Source organism: Lissotriton helveticus, chromosome 9 (assembly GCF_964261635.1).
Source record: "Lissotriton helveticus chromosome 9, aLisHel1.1, whole genome shotgun sequence".
Taxonomy (NCBI): domain Eukaryota; kingdom Metazoa; phylum Chordata; class Amphibia; order Caudata; family Salamandridae; genus Lissotriton; species Lissotriton helveticus.
The window spans coordinates 886,958,339-886,971,607 of NC_136070.1; the positions used below are offsets into that span (position 1 = coordinate 886,958,339).

At 45.4% G+C, this 13,269-nt stretch overlaps 1 protein-coding gene across 1 annotated transcript in view; it reads left to right on the plus strand.

Moving 5' to 3' along the window:
• The first annotated feature begins 375 nt into the window (after positions 1-375).
• Positions 376-13,269, plus strand: part of LOC144781957 (cytochrome P450 2G1-like) — a 415,302-nt gene continuing 402,408 nt past the window's right edge. The window contains exon 1 of the mRNA XM_078661047.1: positions 376-873. Coding sequence (XP_078517173.1) covers positions 691-873 — 183 coding nt within the window. The 5' untranslated portion in view covers positions 376-690. The remainder of the gene's footprint in view (positions 874-13,269) is intronic.

Consider the following 13,269-nt stretch of genomic DNA (forward strand, 5'->3'; position numbering starts at 1 on the left):
CAGCACTTATTTTTCCTCATCAGACTTTGGAACACAAAAAGGAGAAAGAAAGAGAAACAGAAGAACAGAAAACAGTGACAAACGGAACACCCAGGGATGAAAATAAACCTGCAAGACTGAGATTAAGGGGCAGGGACCGTCTCGTACTGGAAGAAAGAGGCATGAAGTGGACCCAACTCTAGGCGGTATTGGTGTTTTGCACCATGGAAATTGATTGAACCGGCAAAACTTCGAGCCCTGGCTTTTATCCTTTTGAAAATTAAGCATTGGCCAGTCCCAGGGCCACTCTCAGACTAGTTCTGCGGAATGATCAGACCGGTTGTGATCCATTCTCCACTTTTTCTTGGGAAACTCCTGACTAGACAGTGACGTTCCGTGGAAAGCTGTGCACTGCTTCTTTCGCTGCGGTGTAATCTTTAGCACTGTGTAATCTATCTGTGCCTTTCAGATATTCTAAAGCAAATAGACATACCGGAGAGACAAGCAATATACTTCTTCACAGACTGGTCGTATATTAACAGGCAGCAGGGCATTCATCAAAGTCCTTCAGGGACCCTCCCTCTCGGAAGCAATGCATTGCTGTGACGCATTTCGAGGTTGTCATTGAAACGGTTTCTTGACACTGGGGCTGGCTGCTGCAGCGCTCACGCCACAGGCTCCCGGCAAGAACCGAACCCGTCCTCTGCCAACATGGTGTGCCTGGCAACGTCCACCGTGCTCCTGGGGCTCTGCGTGTTGTGCATCTTTCTGCTGTCCGTATACAAAAGCTCTTCCAGGCAGAAGCGGAACCTTCCTCCGGGACCGACGCCTCTGCCGTTGTTTGGAAACTTTTTTCAGATAAACGCCAAAGAACTTTTAAAATCGCTCGTAAAGGTACTGTCTTCATAATTCTCAAGCACGTCACATATGTATGGATGTTATTGTTCAGTGTGTGCCTGCGTTCGAATGTCAGACGAGTCAATCTTCTCCCTGTCTGTTTCTCAAAATACCACCATCGTAGTTGTAACAAAGTGAGTGCTTTTGACGCAGGGAATCGAATTCCATTGTCTCTTCTTTGAAAAACGCCGGAGCTCTCTGGCTTGGACAGGAGACAAGAGTCAAAACAAGCTGCCGAATTTAGCACAAACACTTAGGGCTTCATTTATGAGGCCATGTGTCACTTTTACGCCCCTGGTGCGTCACTTTTTGTGACGCACCAGTGGCGTAAAAAATGCGCCTTGTTGCGCCATATTTACAAAGTGACGCATCTAGGTAGATGCGTCACTTTGTAAACCCCTGCGCCACATTATACCTGCGCCAGGTGTAATGTATGCAAGGGGGCGTATTGACGCAAGAAAGGGTCGTAGAAGTGACGCAGTGAAATCTATGTGATTTCACTGCGCCACTACTAGGACACAAATCCGTCAATTTCTTACCTGTCTGCCTCAAAGCAGGCGTAAGACTGGCGCAGGCCGTTTCACATGGGGCTTGCCCCATGTGAAAGGACACATTGCTGGAGTTGCGTCACTTTTGTGACACACTCCAGCAATGCGCCACTTTTGCGCCATACGGATAAGTCAGAAATACTGACGTATCTGTAACTCCTTGCGCAATGATGCGTCATACTGTCAATATGACGCATCATTGGTGGTGCACGGAGGGCGCAGTGAAAAGTGGAGCATCGCTGTTTTCACTCAGCGATGCGTCACTTTTCATAAATGACGCCCTTAGAGACTATCATGTGCCAGATGTGTGAAGCCATTTAGCGGTTGCAAAGTGTGGAATTTACTAATCAGAAATCTTCTGACGGTTAAATGACTTTTTTTTAAAATGTACTACATTATTTACATTCATTTTGCGATTTCAGTAAGTGTTCACTGAATTGCAGAAGTGTTTAGAAATGCATACCAAACCGCAATTTACAAGGGGCATGTTTAGGGCTTTGCTTCCAAATGGCTTGTTGGAAAGCTACCTATCAATTGTTTGTGACTCAATTTTGGTCGCAAGCCATTGATAGCTTACTGACATCAAAGTAGATGGTAACCCTTTTACTAAGTGGGATCCATTCCCCTTTGTGAATGGAAAAAGGTCTGTTTGGTAGTGAGCAGTGCTCCAGTAGACCACTACGAACCCTTAATACATTGTTTTGTAAAAAAACATCAAACAAATACTTTATTTAAATGTAGTCACAGGCAGCAGGTCACCATACCTTTGTGGGTCGAAATTTGCAACGTACCTCATTGGTCAGGTCGAACCGCGACCCACTCCGAATGGTAATTTTTGCTAACCGACCTATCAGTACAGAGGGTGGCACAAAAAATCAAAATCGAGTCACATAAAGCCACAGCACTACTTGCAACGTTTTTGGGAAATTGATCATTTGTACATGGGGGATCTAAGTTCTGTGCATGCAGAATAGAAAACAAGTAAAGGAAAAACCCAATATATCTAGCTTATCAATAAAAATGCTTCTTCATGAATTGTGTGTGTGTGTGTGTGTGTGTGTGTGTGTGAATGGATTAGTAAAGGAATATGAACAGAGACCAGAAAGGCATGGGGAATGTGGGCAATTACACAGTGCCCTCCCTTACAAGGGTGCCTCTGATGAATGATTACAACAGACCCGCTATGTAAATTAAAGATATTTGTTATCTCTTGCTATTCCATTGTCAACTGCACCAACCACTGCCTCACCGGGAGCATTATAAGGGTTAAGTGGCTGGTTGGCTGGGACATACTCAATCAGCTGTTAGGCAAACATGCCCAGCAGTAAGGCCCTATTCCTGCACCCCCCCTCCATGCTCTGTCCAGAGGCAAATGCCAGGGGACGCAGGGAAGGGGCGCCGGACCCAAATGGTTCCCACCAGCTATCTACGAGGAGGATCCATTGTTCTGGCCTGCTCAATTAGCCTTAGACTTTAACGCAGTTATTCAGCATCACAATATTCTATCTTCAAGGAGGGATCTCGATTCTCACCCCAATATACAAGGGAGGGGATTTGGGCGACCCTGGAAATTATCATCTAGTAGCTATGAGAAGTTAGCCTGGCATATGATGTCCACTAGTTCTGGTGGGCACCTTGCACCAGTCTAATCGACCCTTATTGATGGTGGTTGTAAAGTCAACCTTATAGAAAGCTATCCTAGTGGTAGCATTGACCAGCAGTCATCAGGCAAAGACTTCAGAGAGCGAATTAAGCTAGTTGTTTTACCAATTATAATTCCTTGAGTACCAAATGAAAGCACACCACACAAGATATATATCAAATATAAATGTATTTATTCTAAACACATCCCCCCTGCATTTTTTATGAGGTCAGAGGTAAAAGTACATTACAAGGATCTCAATTAGCATACGAGAGGTTGCACAGTATACGTTTTGCCCTAGGGGCCTCACAACCCATATACTAAAATAGTGGTATAAGAACCAAGTCTGGAATAGAAAGTAGGCATAGGGCCTAGGGAATCGCTGGGGCTTCTAGGAACAACCAAAGGTTAGGATGTAGGAGGCCCACGGGAGACGCATGCAGTGTCTAAACACAGCCGCGGGTTACCATTGACTTTCTATGGGAAACAAACAAGTTACAATTTTACAATTTACGGATACTTCCGAATGGACTACTATGGAACCCTTTTAGACTCAGACACTAGGAGGGCCAATACCCCTGAGACTACCAGAGTACTCGTGATACCTCACCCACGGAAGCCGGGTGCATAGGTGTCTTTTGATGTCGGGTTTCGTCGTCGATTTCAATGGAGATCTGCAAAGAAGTGCTGCAGGTGACCAGAGGAAAAGTGTCCGCGTGGATCAAAGGGTGGATCAAAGATCTGAAGAACCTGAAAACAGAAGGGACAAAGCCTGGGTAACTTACCAGTGACCAGGATGGCGATGGTAGGCTGTCAGCCAATGTCGGGTGATTTCAGGTGAAAAGATTAAGTTTGTCTCTTCAGCCACGAGGTCCAGGAGGCGTCGATGACAACCAGGAGCTGGATTCTAGCTGTCCCACAAAGGATCTAGTTGACTGCAGTGTCAGTGTCCGGATTAGACCCAACAAGCCTTGGCAAACGCAATCCATGTAGGATGACGCGATTGGCTTTGTTGCAGACCAGCAAGGTCTAAGGCGCTTCTCCTTTGTAGGGAAGCTGGAGCAAGCCTGACGCAATCAGGAAAGCAAGTTAGATTCAAAAGTAAGTCTTCAGGAGGCTCACTAGCCAACAGACTAGGAACCGGGAAGACTCGTTGAGCTGAAATGCAAAAGAGGGGCCCACGGGACACTCGTGACGTGTGGGCCTCTGAGCTTCTGTGCAAATGGTGCTCGGGCTGGGGCTTCAAGCACCCCAATGCACAACTTCAGGATACCTCAGGAAGTGAGTGCAGCTTGCAAAATGCAAGATGTCCAGGAGTTCCGATCCCACGTGTCTCGTGTCCGCACGGGTCTCAGCTTTGCTGTGAGCGAAGGTCGGGTCAGCGATGTCTGAATGTCCGTGTCTTGTGTCGCAGATTCTTCAGGATCCGGTGGGAGCCTCAAAAATGCAGGCCAGCAAAGTTGCTGTTGGTGCCTGTTTGAACAGGGTGGTCACTCCTTGACCACAAGGGATATGTCTTCCATCTTCCAGTCGAAATGGAATGTCGAAGGTCCAGGATTTATGTTTCAGAGTTTCGTCCAGGGTAATCTAAAGTCCTAGAGACCGGGTTCCTATACTTATACTAAGTTTAGGGGCTGGACTACCTTCAAGGTCCCTCCTATGGGTGGACCTGGGAAGGGGTTGGTTACACCCCTTTCCCTTCGTCAAGTTTCGTGCCAGAGCTGGGGCAGAGTTCCCCAGCAACTGGTTTGATCTGAGAAATGCATGGAGCCCCTTGTGTGTCCCAGGCAGTGTCTGGAAAGCATTCACTGAATGCAGCCCTCCCTCCCACAATACACAAAAGCCTATCTGGGGAGGTGCCAGCACCTCCCTGGACAGGAAACCTATTGTCCAGGCCTCCCCTGCTGAGTTTCATCCAGCAGCATGAGGGCAGACTCGTGTCTGTGGCAGCAGCATCCCTTTTGTGATGCTGAGGCTCTGTTTAACTTTAACTGGGTTTACCAGTAACTACATGTCTTCTCCCTCTAGAAGGGGGGAATGCTACCCCCGCCACCAGGACTGGCAGGGGGGTAGTATTTCAAAGTGTTTGACACCTTACACAACATGTTTTGATAAAGTCCAACCAAAGTTAGCATTAACCGCGAGGATTATAATGCACTTAAGAGTATATGGTATGGCTATATCATAGAACAGCTATAAGGAGATGGTTCGGAAAGCTGCAGAGGGGCTCAGCTCATGCTAGGGCACCCTCTCACATAAAACCAAGCACTCTACCTCCAGGATTGTCGAGGTCTGCCTTAGGAGTGGCTTATAGGTGTATATGTAGGGTATATCAACAACCTGACAACTCTGTATTGGCAGCCATTTAGTTCCAGACCCTCACCACTTATCATCGATCACTTATCTACTTCATGCTTGCACAGCGCCAAGATGCTCCTCCCGGAGCGATAGTTCGCGCTTTATAAAAACCCATAAATATCAAATATCAAATATCAAATATCAAATATGTGTCTATATAGGTATATAAAGATATAGGTACACTATATCTAAATAAGGGGTGATTACACCACCTTACCCAGGCTGTGTGAACAGACCTGTAGTGTCAGTTTGGAAGGCAAACCAGGGGTGGCACAATACATGCTGCAGCCCCTGGTAGGCCTCGGGTGCACCTATGCCCTGGATACTTAGGCAGGAAACAACCTTTACAACGCAACTTTTACAACGCACTACCATTACAATGAAACTTTTACAATGCAACATCCATTAGAACGCATGCAATTACAACACAACCATTACAACGCATGACACTACAACGCACACCACTACAACAAATGTCATTACAACTCAGTCATTACAACGCATACCATTACAACGCATAACATTACCATCCAACACTTACCCTACTGTTGCACCCACTGGAGTTAGATTAGTAATTTTTACCCCTACACTATCCAACACTTACCCTACTGTTGCACCCCCTGGAGTTAGGATAGTAATTTTTCCCCTACACTATCCAACACTTACCCTACTGTTGCACCCCCTGGAGTTAGAATAGTAATTATTACCCCTACAGTATCCAATACTTACCAAACATGCAATGTAATGTTATGCACTGTAATGGTATGCGTTGTAAAGGTATTATGCATTGTAATGGAATGCGTTGTAAATGTAGTTTTTAAAATTTTGTTGTAATGGCATGCGCTGTAATGGAATGCGTTGTAATGGATGTTGCGTTGTAAAAAATGCGTTGTAAAGGTATGCGTTGTAAAAGTGTGTGTTGTAACGTCATACATCCACTTAGGCTACACTATAGTGACCCATTAACCAAACTGGTATGTACCTAAAGTACATGGTATCAATTTAGAGAGAGAACAGCTAGGCTGTGGGCCTCATTAGCAGGGCCACAGTCAGACTAAAGTCTAAAAGCCAGAGAATCACAGCAAAAAGTGAGGGTAACCATAGGAAGCAGACTCTATTCTCCTAAAGGAGCCCTAATTGACAATGATGCAATATATTATGCAGAAGTTCTCTTGAAGGAAATACAGTTTTGGGCAGAGGTGCACTCCATCATTCCTCCCAACCAAACCGGTTTTGCAAAATGAACAGAGACTACAGTAAACATCATGACACTCTTGCTACTAGTTGATTCTGCTATAGTGAATAGGCACCCAGTCTACCTGGGTTTATTGGCTATAAATCAGCATTTGATGGGGTGGATCAGGGAAAGCTTTGGAGGAAATTGGCCAACCTAAACAATCCAAATGGTTTGTTAAAAGCCTTGGAACGAGTACACACTGACACCTGGGTCAGAATTAAAGTAGGGGATGGCTCTCATTTATCAAGGGAAATTAAAACAATGCAAGGGCTGAAGCAGGGATCTATCTTGGCCCCTTCCTTATTTAATATGTTTCTCGCCAATCTTACACCTTTACTAAATGAAGTGAATTCTCATTCACCCAAACTGGGCTGCTTCCAGTTATTGAATGTATTGTACCCGGACAACTTGGTCCTCCGAAGCAGAACCAAGGTCAGCTAACAGCGTCTGTTTGATGCAACCCTTACTTACTTCGCACGAAATGGGCTGACCATTGACAAGAAAAAAACTAAAATATTAATGGTGCAAGGAAAAAAGATACATAAGCATACCTGGTTTCTTGGGGATGAAAGAATCGAATCAGTGAAAATCTTCAAGTACCTCATAGTTCACTTTAATGGGAATGGATGATCCAATTGGAGAAAATAATGAAGAAGGGCAATGTGCTCACTTTTGACCTGAGGTTTCTGTATAACAAACTAAATGGCCCCACACTTATGTCAATCTTGCAGTCGGCACAAGCTAAGATCCTCCCCACTCTGACCTATGGGAGTGAGGCACTCAGGGGTAGGGATTGTGCCAACCTGGACAGGATGATACTTAAAATATACAGGTCAATCTTCCAACTACCTCCGAACAAATCACCTGCACAAATTAGGCTCGCGTTTGGATTTGCCAAGCAGTCTCTGGCATGGAAGGTGGCCTTCACGTCCTGTTGTCATAGTCTAAGGATGGCACCGGAGGGCTCCTTGGGCGCTCACCTTTGTCATGAATTGGAACTCAGGCCAAGCTCTCTGGCACGGGTCTACTTATAGCAGGACTCGCATTCCCTTGGCCTTCAATTGCCTAGGACTTTTTTTAGGCCACCTAGAGTTCAAAAAACGAACCAAATCCTGTGCACAGTTGTTATCAATGCTTGAGGACAAAAACAAAGTGGCTAAGTGCAATCATGGGCGGATGTCTCTTCAAAATTACACTAGGCTAAAACTACCGGACTACCTAAACGAAACTTACGGCAGCCAGGCCAAGGTGCACTTCCCGAAATAAAGACTGGGACTATTACAATATTAAGACCTCTTCCCCCTGGAGAAGGAGGCAGAGGCATGACTTCTGTCGGTTATGCATGCAAGAGCTTGAGAAGATTGTTCACGTCCTAAGCCTGTGCAGTTCTTTCTTGGGGGACGTACATGATCTCTTGTGCAGGAAGTGGAGTGATCAGGGTATACGTTCATGTAGGGAGGCGGAGCAGGACTGTTTTGAGCCTACAGATATTGGTCTGAATGGTGCAATGGCCAAACTTTAAATGCTTCTCATTGCACTGCTGTAGAGCGCTCAAATGAGTAGTTGCGCTTCCAAGTTTAAATGGATCCTAATGGTCATACGGAACCTTAGATTTTACTTCCTTTTGACTCAACATAAATATGTGCAATTTTATTAGGTTTTAACTAATTTTACTGTTATCAATTTATGATGATGGCTCGATTTTATGTGTCTTGCATAGGTGTTTTATTATGTATTATATTGCAACTGTTTTTATTACTCAAGCAATAAAGATTTACTTACTCCTTAAAAAAAGACTAGGAACATGACAATGATTCAATCTTTAGATGACTGGATACATGAGTAGCTGCATTGGTGAATGAATAAGAATCACTGAGTGTAAAAGTGTAAGAGTCAGTGCATGGATGTGCTACTAGATTTATTAGTGAACACATGAATCGATGAAGGGAGACAAAGGCAGGGTGCTTGGGAAAAGGGCATCGTGTGGCAGGACAAGGCAGTGTATGTTAGTCTAGGACAATGTTGGGACAAGGGCAGTGTCTGAGAGGCAAAGGCAGGTGGTGGGAGGCTAGGGTAGTGTGTGGGAGGCAGGGGCAGTGAGTTGGAAGCAGGGAAACCCATTTTATCTCTTGAAGAGTGAAGAATGTAAGTTATGGAAAAGAGAAATCGATTCCATTACACTCAGCTATTGTGTATTTTGTTGCTAGTTGCACAGTGCAGATTTCAAGATTTCATTCACGTTTTCAACTTCTTTGTGAGTTGAACACAGGAGAAAGTATTCATTATTTTGAATGGTGCAAGTAAATCGAAACCTTTCTATCGGAATATACTCATGTCTTCTTCGTATCTGGTTTGATATAATCTGAATGTGGCTAATCATGAAATAAAGTTTCAAAATGTCATCCACGCTGAATTTAAAATAGACACCTCTCAGCTGGCTCAGTTTTGAAATGCAGGCTGCCTCTATCCTAATTTACTGGGTCATTCAAAAAATCATACCCCTTAAAAATAATAGGATCCCTGACAGTGCTTAGATTTAGCCTGTGATTGAACGTGGGGCCCACTGTCACTTACTTTTGGGCACCGGCATCTATTTTTCCTTTGACCCAGAGCAAAAGTGTGAAAAACACAAAAAGGGGACATAAAGAGGAAGTGAAAGACAGTACAAATTGAGAAAGCAGAGATGAAACTGAAAGCGCAAAGTAGAGTAGCATAGAGTACAGTGGCGTACAGTGCAGTGGTGCAGACTAGAGTGCAGTGGCGGCTGGTGACATTTGAAAGTGGTGTGGCGGAAACTGATAATCATACTGCACCGTAGCGAGCGAGCGTAGCGAGCGAGCCTGAACCCCCTAATGAGGGTTAGGGGGGATTGCCCCCCGAGAAAATTTTGAAAAAATAGTGGAAAAATGGTGCATTTTCAAGCAAATTTGAGAAAGCAGGAAGGTTAATAAAGCAATCGTGAAAGTGCAGGTATTACATTATTAAAGAGCTGTCATACAACATAGGTAGCTGCTTATTCAGTATAACCACACAGCTTCATAACAGACTTCAAGATACAATGCTGAGAACCTCACAGATTGTTTTTATTGAAACGCAAACAACAAAACAAACAACTTTTTTGATTTAAACTGCAATGCAGGCTGTCCGGCCCACCAGTGCATGCGCCCCACACTGCCAACAAGTGCAGTCTATTTACACTGGCCACCAGTGTCAACTCCTCACGCTCCCTACCAGTGTCAGTCCCTTATCATACGCACCAGTTTCAACTTCCCATACTAACCAGCAGTGCCTGTTCCTCAAGCCGCCCACCACTGGCTACTTCTCATATTTCCATAGCGATAACACTGGACACCAGTGTTGGATTTTCACATGAACCACCAGAGGGAAAAGTTTACACTTCCTACAGTGTATCTCCCTCACCCTACCCACCAGTGTCAGCTTCTCGTACTGCCCATCCATGCCTGCTTCTCCAAATGTCCACAAGTGCCAGTGTTACATATTACATGAGTGCCATCTTCTCACCACAGGTGTCTCCTCACACTACCGTCACTGCAAGCACCTCACACTGCCTATCAGCATTAGCCTTATACTACCACCAGTGCAACTGATGTATACAGCCGAGCAGTGCCTGTTCCTTACTCTACCCATCATTGCACGCTCCTCATTTGACCCACCAGTGCCAGCTTATCACAGTGCCCATCAAGTGCTGAACCCTCACACAGCTCAACATTTCCTGCTCCTCTCAGTGCCCATGTTGTGCATTAATTACCATTGCCGGATTCCTACACTGTCCAATATTGTCAGTTACACACTGTCCTGCCGTTTGAGGAGCTGGCATCAGTGCCAGCTCCTCAAACTGCCTACATATGTGAACTTGTCAAACTGCACACCAACCGTTCCATCTCGCATTGCTAAACGTAAAAAAACAAAGACATTTAAAATCCCTGCAACGTGTAATACATTTATCTGCATTTAAACATCAAAAATTATTAGCATTCAATTTCAAATATTAGTAACTAAGGTTTAGATGCAAGCTCAAATGTGTGTTCCCATGAACATATTTCACGACTTCTTTAACTGTGGGTACACCTTCTGGCTTCTTCTCTTCTCTTTACAGTAAATGGGTTAATAGTCAATGAAGTCAGAGGGGATTTCAGAAGTGCTTCTCTCTGACTCACTTGAGCAAATAATGACTACAGGTTTTAACAAATGCATTACTTTTTCGGGGCTCCCCGCCACGCAGGGCTGCCTTACTTTTGTTTCCTGCGATCGGTCAGGAGCAGAATAAATTTAACACCCAAATATATATATAGCTGCTCTGAGGACTCTTGTGTTGCCCCCTGCACTACAATAGCTAATTAATCATATTCAAATTGTATGAAGGTCATTGTAAGTACAATAACAAACATATGCATCTCACTGTTGCGAAACGTTATTATACATTACATGCAAGTGCCTAGGGATATAAAATATTAGACTAGAGTTATTGCACTCTGAATATTATAAAAAGAAGGCCCTGACTACAAGTTAAATTCCGATGCCTGCTCAAACAGGATTTTGTGCAGGGCTCAGAACTCTAAGTTATGCGATTAATAAATGCTCGCTTTTTCCTGACGCTAGTTATCAAACTCTGTGAAATTTATCACGAGAAAGGCATGGAAAATGGCAAACTATACAGAATTGGCTGCTTCTTTAAATATTGACTCTGCATGTTAATCCTCATTTGCAAGTGAAAACAAGGAACAGACGTTATTTGTCACACCAAGTGTGAAGCCTCACCTCGGGGTAATGTTATTCAACCGGAGCAGCACATACATCAACCACACCCGGTTCACTGGTTAACTGTTAGAAGAAGAAACTGGCTTATGATATGCTTTGTCAGTTGCAATCGAACACAGACATTCAAAAAAAGAAGATACTAACAAAAATGCAATCATGTGGGGGGAAAAAGCACGCAAAGAAGGCATGAATCAATTCTAAACTGATTCTGAACAAATTAAATAAATGCACCCCAGTGCAGCAAACAGCCATGAATGGGACGTCGTGTCATCGTGTCTGCTCACGTGCAGGCGCTGGCTTCCCAGGCGCCTTCCTAATCAATTAGCTAAGCTTTAGCAACAAGTCAGCATAGCGGTACTTCTCTCGAGAAAACAAATTGTGCCACTGCCAGTTTAACTTTCATAGCTACTAGAGCTGTTGCGCAGTTGCCGTGACCCACCTGCAAGCAAAAAAATACACTTTGATCCCTTGAGTTCTCTGTCTCTAGTGCTGCCGCAGGGGATCAAAAGTGTATTTTTTTGCTTGCCTTGTAAGTGGGTCACGGCACACCCGGGGCCTCACTGAAAAGGCCTCAGCTGAGCAATGCTTCTGTGTAGTTGCTTGCTGGCACAGCGGCCGCCGCCTAAGATTGCTGCTCCCATTATCCCATGCACGATGCACCGCCACCCACCACAGCACGACGATATGCAGGCCAGGGTGTGTGCAGGGCAGCCAGACATCGTCGACTACGACGCCTGGCCTGCACACCCTGGCCAGCCTGCATGAGGCCTCCTTTGAACTACTAGTAATTTACCAAGACGGTGAACATTGATAATAACGTTACGTAACGTAATCAAATAAACTCAATGGTAATTCATTGGTCATATCTTACGTGGGTGGGGGGACGTGGTCCGGTCGTGCTACTCGATGTCACACTAGGTCCAGGCAGGCGGTCCGAGTCCAGTGACATACACACACGTCTGGTCACGATGAGTCCGACAAGCAACAACAATGAGTAGTCACTCAGACAGTCACACGCCCACTGACTCTCTCTCACTATGACTCATCATGATCAGTCGACTTCTTCCACTTTCACTTACTGGTGTTGTTGTTGTTGTGGCATGATTCCAGCACGCGCAGTGTGGCCAATCACCGACGACAATGGCTCAGAGCAGCCAACACCCACGCGCGGCACCATCCTGCTGGAAAAGCCAATCCTGGCGCGGCGTTAGCAGTGACACGGCGCCAGGATTGGCTAAGAGCAGACTCATATCTGCCCATTTTGAGACTCGGACCCCGGGTCCATGCCTATGTCCACTACTGGTAGAGGGGGGGGGAGGAGGTCTCAAATGTGCGCATGCGCGGGCCAGTCGAAATCTCGACTACTCTGGCATTTTACATGCGCAGACCAGTCAGTCACCCTCTGCCTGTGCGCTGCCTGCCTGGCTGTCACTCTCTGCCACAGCCCTGCCCCCCACGCCATGGCCCACTTCCTTATGGATGCCCGATCCTGTCGGGCTTCTCCCGGGGCCTTAGTGCGCTCGGCTATGATTCTTTTTTTAATTTTAAATAAAAGAAATACTTATTTATTCAACTGTTGGCAGTGCGGTCGGCGGTCGGCCAGGCTAGTGGGGCAACGCCCCAACGCCCCCAATGGACGCACCTCCACTGGTAGAGTGGCATAGACTGCGGTGGTGTAGAGTGGTGCAGAGCAGTGTGGCATTGAACGCTGCAGAGTAGAGTATAGTACTGTAGAGTGCAATGGCATAGAGTACATTGCTATAAAATGCAGTAGTACAGAGACGACTGGTGTAGAGTGCAGTGTTGCAGAGTAGAGTGTCATAACGCAC